The 13,240-nt window shown below is 35.5% G+C and overlaps 1 protein-coding gene across 3 annotated transcripts in view; it reads left to right on the forward strand.

The window, feature by feature from the left end:
• PDE4B (phosphodiesterase 4B) overlaps nucleotides 1-13,240 on the forward strand; it is a gene marked incomplete at its 5' end in the record, with an annotated part of 236,368 nt that overhangs the window by 195,032 nt on the left and 28,096 nt on the right. For all 3 annotated transcript variants that reach the window (XM_081323957.1, XM_081323958.1, XM_081323959.1), the window contains one exon: nucleotides 6,490-6,602. In XM_081323957.1, coding sequence (XP_081180083.1) covers nucleotides 6,490-6,602 — 113 coding nt within the window. The remainder of the gene's footprint in view (nucleotides 1-6,489; nucleotides 6,603-13,240) is intronic.

Raw genomic sequence — 13,240 nt, forward strand, 5'->3', positions numbered from 1 at the left:
AATATGTTAGACCTTAAAAATGAAATTTATCTGCATACTTGGAAGTATTCTCATCACTGAATAAGCAGGAATAGCAAAGTAAGAAAGAAAAGAAAGAGAGAAAGAAAAAGAAAGAAAGAGAAAGAAAGAAAGAGAAACTTATCTTGGAGCACAGACTGGAAGGAAATCTACACAGATCTGTTTCCTTAAGGAAATGATGATTTCACATATAATCATTTTATTGACTAACCATAGTTCTCCAGTGCCAAGTGGAATTTTTGCAAGCATTCATGAATCAGTGAGGAAATTACCATTTGCCTGAAAACTCTATTAAGTTAGAGCATTGAGGGAAGTCCCTAACAGTCAATAAGTGCATATTTCAGGATAAAATTTTAAAGGAAGTAATTAGCTTCAGAGGACAATAATCATAGAGACAATATTACCCAATAAAATACATTACTTTTGCATAATTCCATGTGAGAAGCACATCAACCAGTTCAAATGTTTGTCCTACAAAAGTCTCATAACACTTCTGAATTCTATTGATTATATATTTTATAATACCTATGTGGAACACATCCTTGTGTAAATTTCTTCAAATTAATGGCTATACTATGGATTTAAATAGGATAATGAAGACTGCACTCTATAAACAAATGAACAAATGACACCAGATTAAAACTGATCTTGTATTAGAAAACAATGTTATTATAGCTCATTTTAGTAAGAGCTAATTATGTGAATCATATAATTTGAACAAATGTATGTAGGAATAGCATTCAAAGATAGCTAAAGTAAACAGTTTAAGAAATTAGCACCCAGGTGCAGGGGCAGAAAGAAACATATACCTTCCCCTACTGTTATAGATATGCGTGATTGGGATGAAATAAAGCCACAGTATTATACACACATTTTGCTTTCATTGAAGAACAACAAAAGAAATAAAATATTTTGGAAAACATTTATCCTAAAAACATTAAAATGACAGCTGCATAGCTTTCAGACTAACTTCTAATACATTTCAGGTTGATGTATTTATTTTTTGTATTTGAATGTAAGTATTATGTAATGGAGGTACAAAGTCTTAGATATACATTCATTGCTGAAAACCCAGAACTGAAGTCGGCTACTTCATATACTGTAATTTTATTTCATGTTTTGGCATGTCAGAACAATAAGATTCAGTTCTTTTGCTTTGAAAGTTAAATGAAGGGTGTTTCTCACATACATGTTTTAATTTGGGATTATTGAATGATCACCTCAACCCTGCCCAAATGTCTGCTGTCAGCTGCTGTAGATTATTTCTCTCCTTCTCTATTACGTCTCTAAACGCCAGCGTGACTTTCATGCCCATGGCTAGTGCTCTGTAAACTTATAGATACATTTTTCCTTGGATTGGGCCTAACTTTGATTTAATTATGTTCTTTTGTAACAGTTATCTGTAAAAAGATAGGCCATGGTTAAAGAGTGATGATAGGAAATACTCATTTAGCCTTTTCTCATATTTATGAGAATAAGGGGCCACACAAATAACTTCTTCCCATTCCCATTGGAGAATCAGTCACATCAATTAATACCCTTATTTCAGTTTTTAATTTACATGAAGCAAAAAACACAGTGTATGGAACAATCCGTGTGCAGGTGCTTTAAGTACAGTAATTACAGACTTTAAAAGATTGTAGGACAAAAGCTGTAAAGTAAACGGATTAGAATGAAGGCGGATAGACGTGTCCCAGGGTAATGTCGCAGGATCCAATCTGGGTCGGTCACCGGGACCAGAGGTTTTGTCTTTGAAGCATTCGGACTCGTGCTGGCGCCCATCTTCAGGAAATTCTCTCTAGCAAAGTGTGCACTGTTCTGTGTGGGGTATTTATATGGTGCCTGTTGTATGTGGCTTTTTAGATGTTGATTGGGGTGTGTTGATGGCTGGCTTTTAAGTCCTTAGCAATCGTTTGTTTGTGTTGCCCAGCCCTCACCTTCTAAGTACTCAATAGGCTGGTGGTAAATCGGCACTCCTGATGATTGACGAGGTCCAGTGACCAACCCAGATTGGATCCTAAACCGATTAATTAGATTAACTACAGGATAAACTTACATAGTTAAAAAAATAAGTATTCAATAAAACATAATTATATGCAGAATTATCTGACAAAAACATAAAGAAAAACAAATTAAAAATCAAGAAAGAGCAACAGAAGTATATTCCTGAATAAATGGAATTTAAAAGCACCATTATAATAGCCAGGCATTTGTCAAATCTGATTAGCTCCAGTTTGTCGCCAGTACCCAGAGAATCTCCCACATTGTTCCATGGAACTTGGAAATATTATCTGTGAAGGGATTAAAGTTTGAGATTAAAGAGATATTAAATTGGCCTTTGTGACCCGATAACTTGATAATGCAAGCATGGGAAAAAAGAAGTACTGCATGTGTCTTTAAAAAGTCAGTAGGAAAATGTGTTCCGTGGTTTTGACTTCTTTGGCATTGAAGGGACACCTGATATTAGTGGAAGGGGGTCTTCTTGTAACTTCCATCTAGTGCAGTCAAAGGGCAGTGTTGCAAAAGCCAGCATGAAAGCCATTCTGCAGGTGGAGTCTTCTAGATGTTATAAGATATGAAACTGGTATTATTATATACTTCAGACTTTCAGTACTTGGGATGGGAGGGGATTCTTGTGGGGGGAGGAGCCTTATCAAAGGCATTTTGGCATTCTGTATTCAAAATATTCAACTCCTAACCCGAGAAGAATAAATTGTGGTGAGAAAAAGACAAGTAATATTAATTCAGCCAGCAAAGTTTGCTTCCAGATAGACTGATATTCTCCGGCAAGGTCCATTGAGAAAAGAATAGTCTTAAGAATCTAGAATACTGCTGTTAGGAATATATATGGATGAGTTCCAGAAGCACAGCTTAGAAACAAGAAAGAAGAGGAAGAAGATTTATGTATGGAGATTCTCAGTCATCTAGGTTATGGTTGTCCCAAAGGTGCTTTTTTCAGGAGGCAACTGGACTTGCTTGTTTTTCTTCGAAGATGTTTCACTTCTCATCCAAGAAGCTTCTTCAGCTCTGACTGGACAGTGGGGAATGGAAGGATTTATATTCCTTGCAGACACCTGTCATTTGCATTCTTTTAGAGACTGTCTGGAGCTTTATCTGTGTCCTCAAGGTCTTCAGGGTAGTGCAAATGTGTGTGTTGGGGATGGGTCTGTGTTGTCTGCCTCTCAAGCTGAAGCGGAAATGGTTCCTGTAGTCTGCAGTGTTTTCTGGAAATCCGTTCATACTACTTCATCATTCGAAGGGTGTTCATCCCCAGCAGCCTGCACCTGTCTTCAACAGTGAAGGGACACAGGGCAGAAAACATACGGCAGCCAAGAAAACTGCATATGCATTTGCCAAGAGTTTATGCTGACTTGATGGCACGTTGTGATCATCATCATGAATAGGAAGGTTAAGCTCATTTGTGTGGGTGGCTGTCAGGTATTCTATCTTTTTTTCAAAATTATATTCAATAAAAGTTTGTTTTATTTCACGTGTTGGGTTCAGTAAGTTCTATATAAGCTATTGCTTTACACACAGAGTTTGATCACTGAAACTCCTTATTCAGACACTGATAATGAGAAACCAACCCTTTTTTGATGATTGAATTTTACTCCACCCTTAGCTTTACTTTAGCTAGGAAGGGATGTGTGTGTGGATGAAGAATGTCATGCTGCTCCAATATTTAACTTTTTCTATTACTTACTTATTTCTACATGGGATACAGATGAGACCTCCCTGCTTTTTAAGTGAGATTCCCCCTTTAATGATGATACACTAAAACTGCTGCCAGCAATCTCTGAACAATCAAGAGCTCGTCACAACAAAAACACACATGTGTCAAATAACTAGAGGTCACGTTAAACCTTTTTCTTTCATTGTTGACCAAAATTTCCCATAATTTACTGGTTTGAAGTTGATTTGACCCCAGTGTGGTCAATGTGGCTTCAGGTTAAAAAAAATGTGTGCTTTCATAGGGTTGGGATCATAAAATAGGATCAGAAGCTAAGTCTTTACTATAGTAGACTTTTGAATGTTGAATGTGAAACCACTACTATAAAAAGAATATTGGAGAGTCATGTCATAGTACCCCTGATTTTGTAAAAGGGGGTTGCTCAGAATAGCCAAATTTCCTCTTGTGCATTTTATAAGGAATGTTTAAATGAAATAGTTAAGGTTTAGAAAAGAACATCCTCTTTTCCAGACTAAGATATCTAATATTTTCAGGAAACACTAGTAGACTCTAACTTTACTTCCCCAGAAGATTGCAGTAAGAGTCAACAGTAATTTACCTGAGACCAGGAGCATATTTTTAGTCCTTTCTAGGCTTTTAGCCTGCATATAGTTGATTAGCTATCTGATTGAAAAGGAAGTACTGTATAGTAAAGATTAGAATATATTGGCTACTATCAATTTTTTATTACAAGGGAGCCAGTGAAGAAGCTGGACCATAAATGGGGAGATCCAGGTTCAAGACCATTCTTATCTATGAAACTCCTTGAGTAATTTAGGGCCAATCGTTCTCTCAGCACAACCTATCTCACAGGGATCTGGGGATATAATACAGACCCCATATAAATTAGCTTTTGCTCTTGGAATTAAGAGCAAGTTACAAATCCAGCAAATTGACAAAATAAACTTATTCAAAAAAATGATATTAGAGACTGCAAAGAGTTGCAAATATTCCCAAGCAAACCTGCTAAAAACAGTGATCACAAACAAGTGATTTCGGCCAAATGTACTTATTGTATTTATCTTGGAGACACTAATAGCAATTATAATTGAAGATGAGCAAACTTATGTGTGTCTTCTCCCAGTACACTTGTAATACTTGCATATGAAGGTTTAACAGCTCCAGGGGATGCCAGTTATAAGTATGCATGTGTTCAAATAATATAGGTGTGCAAAAGACGTATTTTATTCTTACATAAAGAAGTTCTTAAGATAAGTTCTTAAAAATGCCAACCCTACAGAGAGTCCTATCATTTAATACAATACTAGTAGAATGTATTATGACCATTAGCATCATATAGCCTCATTGTTAGGACTGCTGATCCAAGGGGTACATGAAGTTCCAGATCTTAAAGAAGAATAAGGAATATTCTGGCCTTATAACACAGAGATTGTAAGCCACTGAAAATCTAAAATCCAGGCATTTATACCGTAAATCTACCCTATTGCTGTTCTTATCAACAGGCATTCTCCTGGTTGTACCATATTTGTAGCTGTTCATTTGGCATTAATCAAAAAGGGGTGGTTTTTTTTCTATTTTGGCACCTTTCTGTAGGACAGCCTCTTACTAGACATATTACCAATTTCATTTGTATTATCGGTATATGCTAAACTTTTTTCTTTTTCTTTACATTTGACTGATGGTACTACTCCATTATGAATAACCACTGATTTATATTTTAATATTTTAAACTATGTATAATGCAATTTGTAATGTTGAACAGTGCCTGAAGATGCATTGCATGGCAGAGGAAGTATGTTTGGGATTTTATAGCTTTCCCAAGTTCTCAAGCAATTTCCCTAAATGTTTCTTCCAAAAGGGTTTTGGTAATAAATCTGAGCTTCATAGACTTAGCCAGTCCTAAAATTAAGACTACAACTTTAGAAAATATTTTGGAAAATTCTGTTTCAAAAGGAAAGAACAACTGACAGAAAGAGCAAATGTTTTGGAAACCCCTTCCAGAAATTCAGTTTAAAATTCCTTTATGACTTCGGCATGAACAAAATGGAAATTTAACCATTTAAGAAAAGCAATACTTTCTACTTGTTTCCTATCAGATACGTCAAAAAATTAATGAACTAAACCTTAATTAATGGGAGTGGGTGGGTTGTAGCACTTATGAAAATATTCTGAAACAGATCATCAAACTTGAACAAGTTTAGAAAACTTGAACAAATTTATTATGAATTATTTCTGTATTTCTTTTTTTCAAAAAAAAATCTGAATCTGTTTTCTAACAGGGGAAAAAGACGAGTTACACTGATTGCCTAATCTCCCTTGATGATATTTTAAATGTCTTATAAAAATGTCTTCACTTTAATAGTAGAAATGGTGAGATGAGTAATGTTTAAGTGGAGAAGGGGGGAAAAACCCTTTCTTTTCCTCTGCTGTTCTGTGAGTTCACACATATGCAGATGAGCCTGTCAGAGAGTATCCCTCCTCCTACACCATTGTAGAGGAAGTTTGTTGATATATTACTGAAACTGATTCTTCAAAGCCTGCAAGGACAAAAAAGAAAGCAAGAAACACACACACACCACAAAACCACAACGACCATTCAAAGGCTTGGACGTGCATTGATTTGTTCTACTAGAGAGTGGAACAGCAGCAGCCTGAAGAACTTATGATGAAAGAGCACTGCAGCCCTTACAGCAGTGTCGGACCAAGTCGGATCAGCAATTCCACCATGGAAAGCCTGCCGTCACTCAAGCCTAACTACATGTCTATGTGTTTATTTGCAGAAGAATCTTATCAAAAATTAGCAATGGAAACTTTGGAGGAATTGGACTGGTGTTTAGACCAACTTGAAACTATTCAGACCTATCGATCTGTTAGTGAGATGGCATCCAATAAGGTAAGAGAGAAAAACTACATGCAAACAAATGTATTTTAAGAACAAAGTGAAAAGTTATGCATTTTTCTGTCTTCCTTTGCTAAGTCAGGTTACTGACCTATTGTAAAAAAATTAAAGCAATATAAATAAATTAGTCCAAGCTTTCAAAATCCTTACCAGAATACTGGTAATTGCAGTTTTGTATTGTATTGTAGTCAATCAATGTTATAGAATTAAATATAACATGTGCTATTATCATTTTAAAAAAAGCAATTTAGAAAGTTGGAAAACAAATTCTAGCATATAACCGAAATGCCAAAAGTAATTCTGGAAATATTCTAACATTATTTGTACAATGTATACCAGCAGTAGCAATCATCAGCAAATCAACTGAAAAAATGATACAGATAAAAAGTACAATTATCCTTATAAAATTTCTGCTAGTTTTTTTCCCTTCAGTAAATTAAATTGCTTACAATGGTGCGAGTTTCCACCTACCATCAAGTTGGCATGGATTGCATATGTGGGGCTTGTTTTAATTTTAGTTATATAGTGTATGTATATTTTTGCATGTGGTTGCAATTCGTACAAATACTGTTTCATCAGTAGAAATATTTCTAAACTGTGTAAGGAGAAGTTGAGAAGTTGATTAGTAGACTTGAGTTACCTAAAATATTTGATTCTTATTATAATTTAGTATTGTGTACGTGTTTGCATTCTAAAGTGTTTATTTCATTCCTAAAGACAGATACATCTACCTTTTTTCCATGTATTTAATATCTAAAAGTTGGATATTATTTAAAATTGAAACCACTCCTTAGTTGGCTAGCAGCCAAACCTTTGGGTAACAAAAGGCCAATGTATTCCCTAATGGCATGGGTATCACCTCAACAATAATCTCAGGCATTTTTTGAGAGAAAACATGGCTTGTGTCTGACTGAAGAGCTTAATACATTTTTTCCCAGTGTTAAAGCAAACACTGAAGGCAAGAAAACAACACCCCCCCCAATTTACTTACAATCTATTGTTAACTTTCTTTTATCAGTCTCATCCAAAGTGTGCATTCATATATATTTATAAGTATAGTGTAGAAGTCATTTACAATGGCCACTATACAGTAGGATGGTCACTAGGATGGAGCCTTATGCAGATACTTTGCAATTTGTTTCTATTATTAAGTAAAGAATAATCAGCTTCAATGAGATGAAGCTGATATAACTCTTTTCCATAGGAAAAAAGCTACACAAACATACTGTATCAATTTTTGAGCACAAATAAAATTAAAAATAGAAATTTAAAGAAACCCGTATAAATATAAATCGCATAGTCCCAATTTTACTTCTCTTAGCTCTTATCTAAGATCTTAGATCCTGAATATATATACTGTATATGAAATGAGATTACATTGTCCTCATTTTGTCTCTACTTTGTCATATTTATTATGTGTTGCAATTTTGGAAAAATAATTAGAAAATTTAATGCTTACAGCTGAAAATAAAGAGCAAATTTAACTTTTCAGAAGCTAAGAAGCCTTTTGAAATATGTTGAGTTATTGTCAAATTTCCCACATCTGTGAAGTATCTGAATAATCTGTCTTCCTTCCGTCAAAGACTTCTGCATAGAAATTTGCTAATTGCAAAACAATCAAATGTTTTGAAAACAGGATGTTTCTAGCTCCCCATAGTAAAGAGCAGAAAAACAGAAGAGAAAGGAAGGCAGCAGCAAGTAGATGCTGCAGGATTCCAAGTGTGAGGGCTGTAAAAACAGTGACCTATCTTCCTGACCTCTGCTATTGCTAAGTTCCTGGCTCCGTGCCACTGAAGCCCAAACTACGTCATTTCAGAATGATAGTGGGCATGGCACAGCTGTTGTAAGTGTGACTCGAATTTCCTGTCTCCTTCCTGACAGACGTAGTTTTAAAAGTACAGCATTGCAAAAACAGGAGACAACAGAGGAAAGATTGGTTTTGAATCGGTTTTCAGAATTGCTTCCCAAAAGATGATTCTTGATATTGATAAAAGCCAAAAGACCCTACGTGAAAATATTCAGGTTTTTTCTTTCGTTCAGTAAACAAACTGGGAATGTTTAAGTAAAACAATTACTTAGAAATATGAGGAATTTATTCTCTGCTATTCAGGAGGAGAGAGGTTCAGCGAAACTTTTTTTAAAAAATGTGAAGATGCAAAAAAGCAAGCACTCTCAGCGACCACTCCCTCATACAGCACCTCAATACATGTGGTTTGGCATATATGTTTTATTAAAATGATAAATCTTTTCAGTTCTGTTCAATGACATGATATCAATTAGAATATTCACTGCTGCTAGCCCTAGTTTCATTATCTTTTTCTTATGTAGTTTCTGTACTGCAAACGTTTCCAATCTCTAATTTGAATTAACATTCATTATGCTCTTTTCTGAATCCTATCCACAGTCTTAGTCATCTATTAACATAGGTGTAGATCAAATAATAATAATAAGTTATTGTATTCATTGGGCAGATGAGTGCATTTGATATAACTGGGGTCTCTCTAAAAGCAGACAGAGATTGAGTGCATCCTCATAAGATTATAGATATTTCTAGATAATTAGTAAGCTATAATCTATATGATCACTGTATTAAGGAATAATAATTGGTGTTTGTGATTTGTGACTTTGTGAATATTATACAACATGGCCTCTTAAATAGAGAAAAATGGATCAAGTATTCCCAACATATTCATCTGTCTGCTAATATGAAGGATTTGTAATTCCATGTTTCAAAATGACTTTATATACAATTGAGATAAGTGAATTTAAAATATTATGTTCCTGTTAAATATTTTTGTTATAAAATTAGGACCTCAATTTGCCAGGGAAGCATATTTTTAGTTCTCCTGGACAGTTTTTTATAAAATGTTGAAGGCCTTAATATCAATTTGCTTTTACCTAGGTAATTATATTGTAATATTATGTTTATGACTGAAGAATTTACCAAGCTTCTTTTTCCACATTTGAGTCTAGCAATTTTATATTTGGCATGACTGATGTAAGGGGAGCAGCAGCATTCACTGAATCAGAGAGGCTGAGATGTTTAGAGTCACTCAAATGACCCCAAGAGAGATGCATCCTTCCATCACGTAGGCACTTTCTGAAATGTCTCATTATACCTCCTCTCCTTTGTTAGCAATGTCACATACTAGACCATTGTCCTCCTTATCTGTAAACTAAAATCTATTGATGTATACAAAACTTTCACTACACTCCTTCTAAAGGGTTTTTGGGCACATAGGACACTCACGTCTTGGTTTTAGGAGGCTAAATAAACTAAACTAAACTAAACTCTAATGTAAACTTTGGAGGTAATTCCTGGCTGTTTGCCCCTTGCTTCATTGCACAATGTCCATATTGAGAAATGGGGGGGACCTGATGCGAGGACTGCCAGAACTGAATCTTGCTCACTTGGTACGTGATGTTTTGCTTAAGGTGTGCCAAGCTGTTCTTACTTTTGAGTTTACTGTAATTTCCTTTGTTTAATCTGCATTACAAAACAGTCATACATCTCTAAAAGATTTACTTGGATTAACTGCTGGCAGTCAACTAGAAAACCTGCTACTTCCATTTTCTTTGTTTCTTAAAAGAGGGCTTTAACAGCTGTGAATCATAGAATTCTTTGGGATTCCCTTTTGTTGATTGCCATTTGTCCTTAGGAACTGTGTCCTAAACAAAGAAATGTTTCTAGAGAAGAAAGACTAATAAGTCATAAGAATTGTCTCAGAATTAACCCCATTTTTATAAAAATTATAACAAACATATGATAAATCTCAAGTGAACTTGAGCTAGAGAAATTTAATCCTTGCAAGTATGAAGTTGTTCAAAAATAATTATTTAATTTAATTAATTTTAAATTTGATGTTACAGTATAAAGACTTGTTTTGTATCGAGTCCAAGGAACATTTAATGTGATAACCTCTGAGCCTCATCACTTAGTTTTCAGGTGGAATAAGAAACCATCTTGTTTCTTATTCAAAGAGGTGAATTGTGCAAATGTGTGGGCTGCTTTGAGGTTGTGTTTCTCAATCTCAGCATCTTTATAATGTGTAGTCTTGAACTCTCACAATTTACCAAACCAATCAGAAAAACACTGATTTAAAGTACTGAATACAATCTAACAATTGCTATTGGTATGATTAAATGACTGTATGCTACTACAATGGCAGAAAGTGAAGAGGAACTAAAGAGCATCTTGTTGCAAGTGAAGAAGGAGAGTGCAAAAGTTGGGTTGAAACTAAACATTAAGAAAACCAAGATCATGGCATCTGGCCCTCTCAATTCCTGGCAAATAGATGGGGAAGAAATGGAGGTAGTGACAGATTTTATTTTCCTGGGCTCCAAGATCACTGCAGATGGGGACTGTAGCCAAGAAATTAAAAGACGCTTGCTCCTTGGGAGGAAAGCCATGGCAAATCTAGACAGCACACTAAAAAGCAGAGACATCACCCTGTCAACAAAAGTGCGTATAGTCAAGGCTATGGTCTTCCCAGTTGCAATGTATGGCAGTGAAAGCTGGACCATAAGAAAGGCTGAGCGCCAAAGAATTGAAGCCTTTGAACTATGGTGCTGGAGAAGACTCCTGCGAGTCCCTTGGACTGCAAGGCGATCAAACCGGTCAGTCCTAGAGGAGATCAACCCTGACTGCTCTTTAGAAGGCCAGATCCTGAAGCTAAAACTCAAATACTTTGGCCACCTAATGAGAAGGAAGGACTCACTGGAGAAGAGCCTAATGCTGGGAAAGATCGAGGGCAATAGAAGAAGGGGACGACAGAGAATGAGGTGGCTGGATGGAGTCACTGAAGCAGTAGGCGTGAGCTTAAATGGACTCCAGAAGATGGTAGAGGACAGGAAGGCCTGGAGGAACATTGTCCATAGGGTCGCGATGGGTCGGACACGACTTCGCAACTAACAACAACAACAATGCTACTACAAACAAACGAAAGAAGTGTCAGAAAGAAGAATGGCTAATATTTCATTAGTTGCTAATGTAGCCCATTCTGATATTTGCTGGATTCAATAGATATATACTGTATATTAAAGAAATACAGCATTTTTATAGAATCCATAAATTTTGCATTACTACTGTTATTTACTTATAGATATATAGGTCCAAAGACCTTTATTCCTGGGCTTTATTCTTTATGCATAAAGTTCTTAGATCTCATCAAACGGTGCCCCTTCAATTTGCTGGTTTTGTCCTTATCCTTAAGACTTTACCCTTTTTATCACTGGATACCTTTCAGAATATTCTTTTCATGTGTCACTTACCAAAATGGAACTCCCCTAACTTCACTTTGACAACTCACTGCAGTTGTTCACTTTTAATATCCTAGAATGTGGATGAGGGAGGATGTCTACCATCACTCTGTGAAATAATGGTTGCCTTGATAAAATGTATACATAGCCTACAAGTTGCTAGTTGATTATTCTAAGCTGTTTTCTAAAAGACAGAACAACCACTAAACAAGTCTTTGAAACAGGATACAGAAAGATCAAATTGTGCCATAAAATGTCCTTCTAGCCAACCAAACTCTGGGCTTCTATCAAAGGGTGTTGTACATTAGCACAATAAACATGGAACAGCACAGTCAAGAAAGTCAGAATGCAGAAGCTTCTGGAATGGATATGGTTGAATAGATTAACCATTTGCATTCTTGCCCAATGTGTTTAGATGTGATTGCTCCTCTTCACAAATAGGTTGAAAGAGTTTTGTCACATCGTGTCATTTTTTAATAGATAACCACATGTTTAATATTACACTTTTGTTTGTCTGCATTTAAAGTACCATATTTTCATGCTTCCACATGATGGGTGTGTTTGTGTTAAGGTTGGTTTTAATAGGTGGGAGCACCTGGTTGATTTTTCCTGGCCAGGAACCTAAGCAGATTTAAACATGGTAGATGGGAAACCCAGAGGAAATCTCAGGACTATGGGTCAGACTGGAAAGCAACCCCCTCCCCCCAAAAAAAATCTCAGAAGACAGCAATAGCAAACTCCTCTCTTGTTGTCAAGAAAACTAAATGGATATTATCCATAAAGTACACAAGAATCAAGCTTGATTCAGAAGAGACGTGTTTTTTATGATATATGAATAGAACAATTCAGGACAACAGAAAGAGCAAAATATGTGAGCTGGGAAGTAACTACTTGGGGAACAGATGATTTAATTATTATGGTCCATTATTTGTCTTCCCTTGTATAAAATGTACACTTACTGATTGTCTGAAAACTATTTGATAAATATTAGCAACAGAAGAAACATTTTTGGCCCTTGCTGCCAAAATAATTTTTCAGAGGAGAGGGAAGGATTATTTGTTAGATTGGAAGGTAAAACTCAAGGAAATGTGTGCTTTTAAAATATTTCTGGTCTTGAGCCAGAATTCAGTGATGTGCATTCGTGCATAACTTCTCTCTAACTGTACTATTTGTTATCCTTTGTTTAAACTGGATTATAAAGCCAAATAAAGCATTTATTAGAACTAAGGTTTCTCAAACATACCATCAGCCTATGCCAATTTTTCCCACACATTTTCCTACAATGTTTCCACATCATATGAATCTTCATACAGGTCTTTCTACCTGTATCTCTTTTAATAAGACATATATTTAAAAGCAGGTGCTAAATTAAA

This window comes from Vipera berus (genome assembly GCF_964194415.1).
Source record: "Vipera berus genome assembly, chromosome: 3".
NCBI lineage: Eukaryota > Metazoa > Chordata > Lepidosauria > Squamata > Viperidae > Vipera > Vipera berus.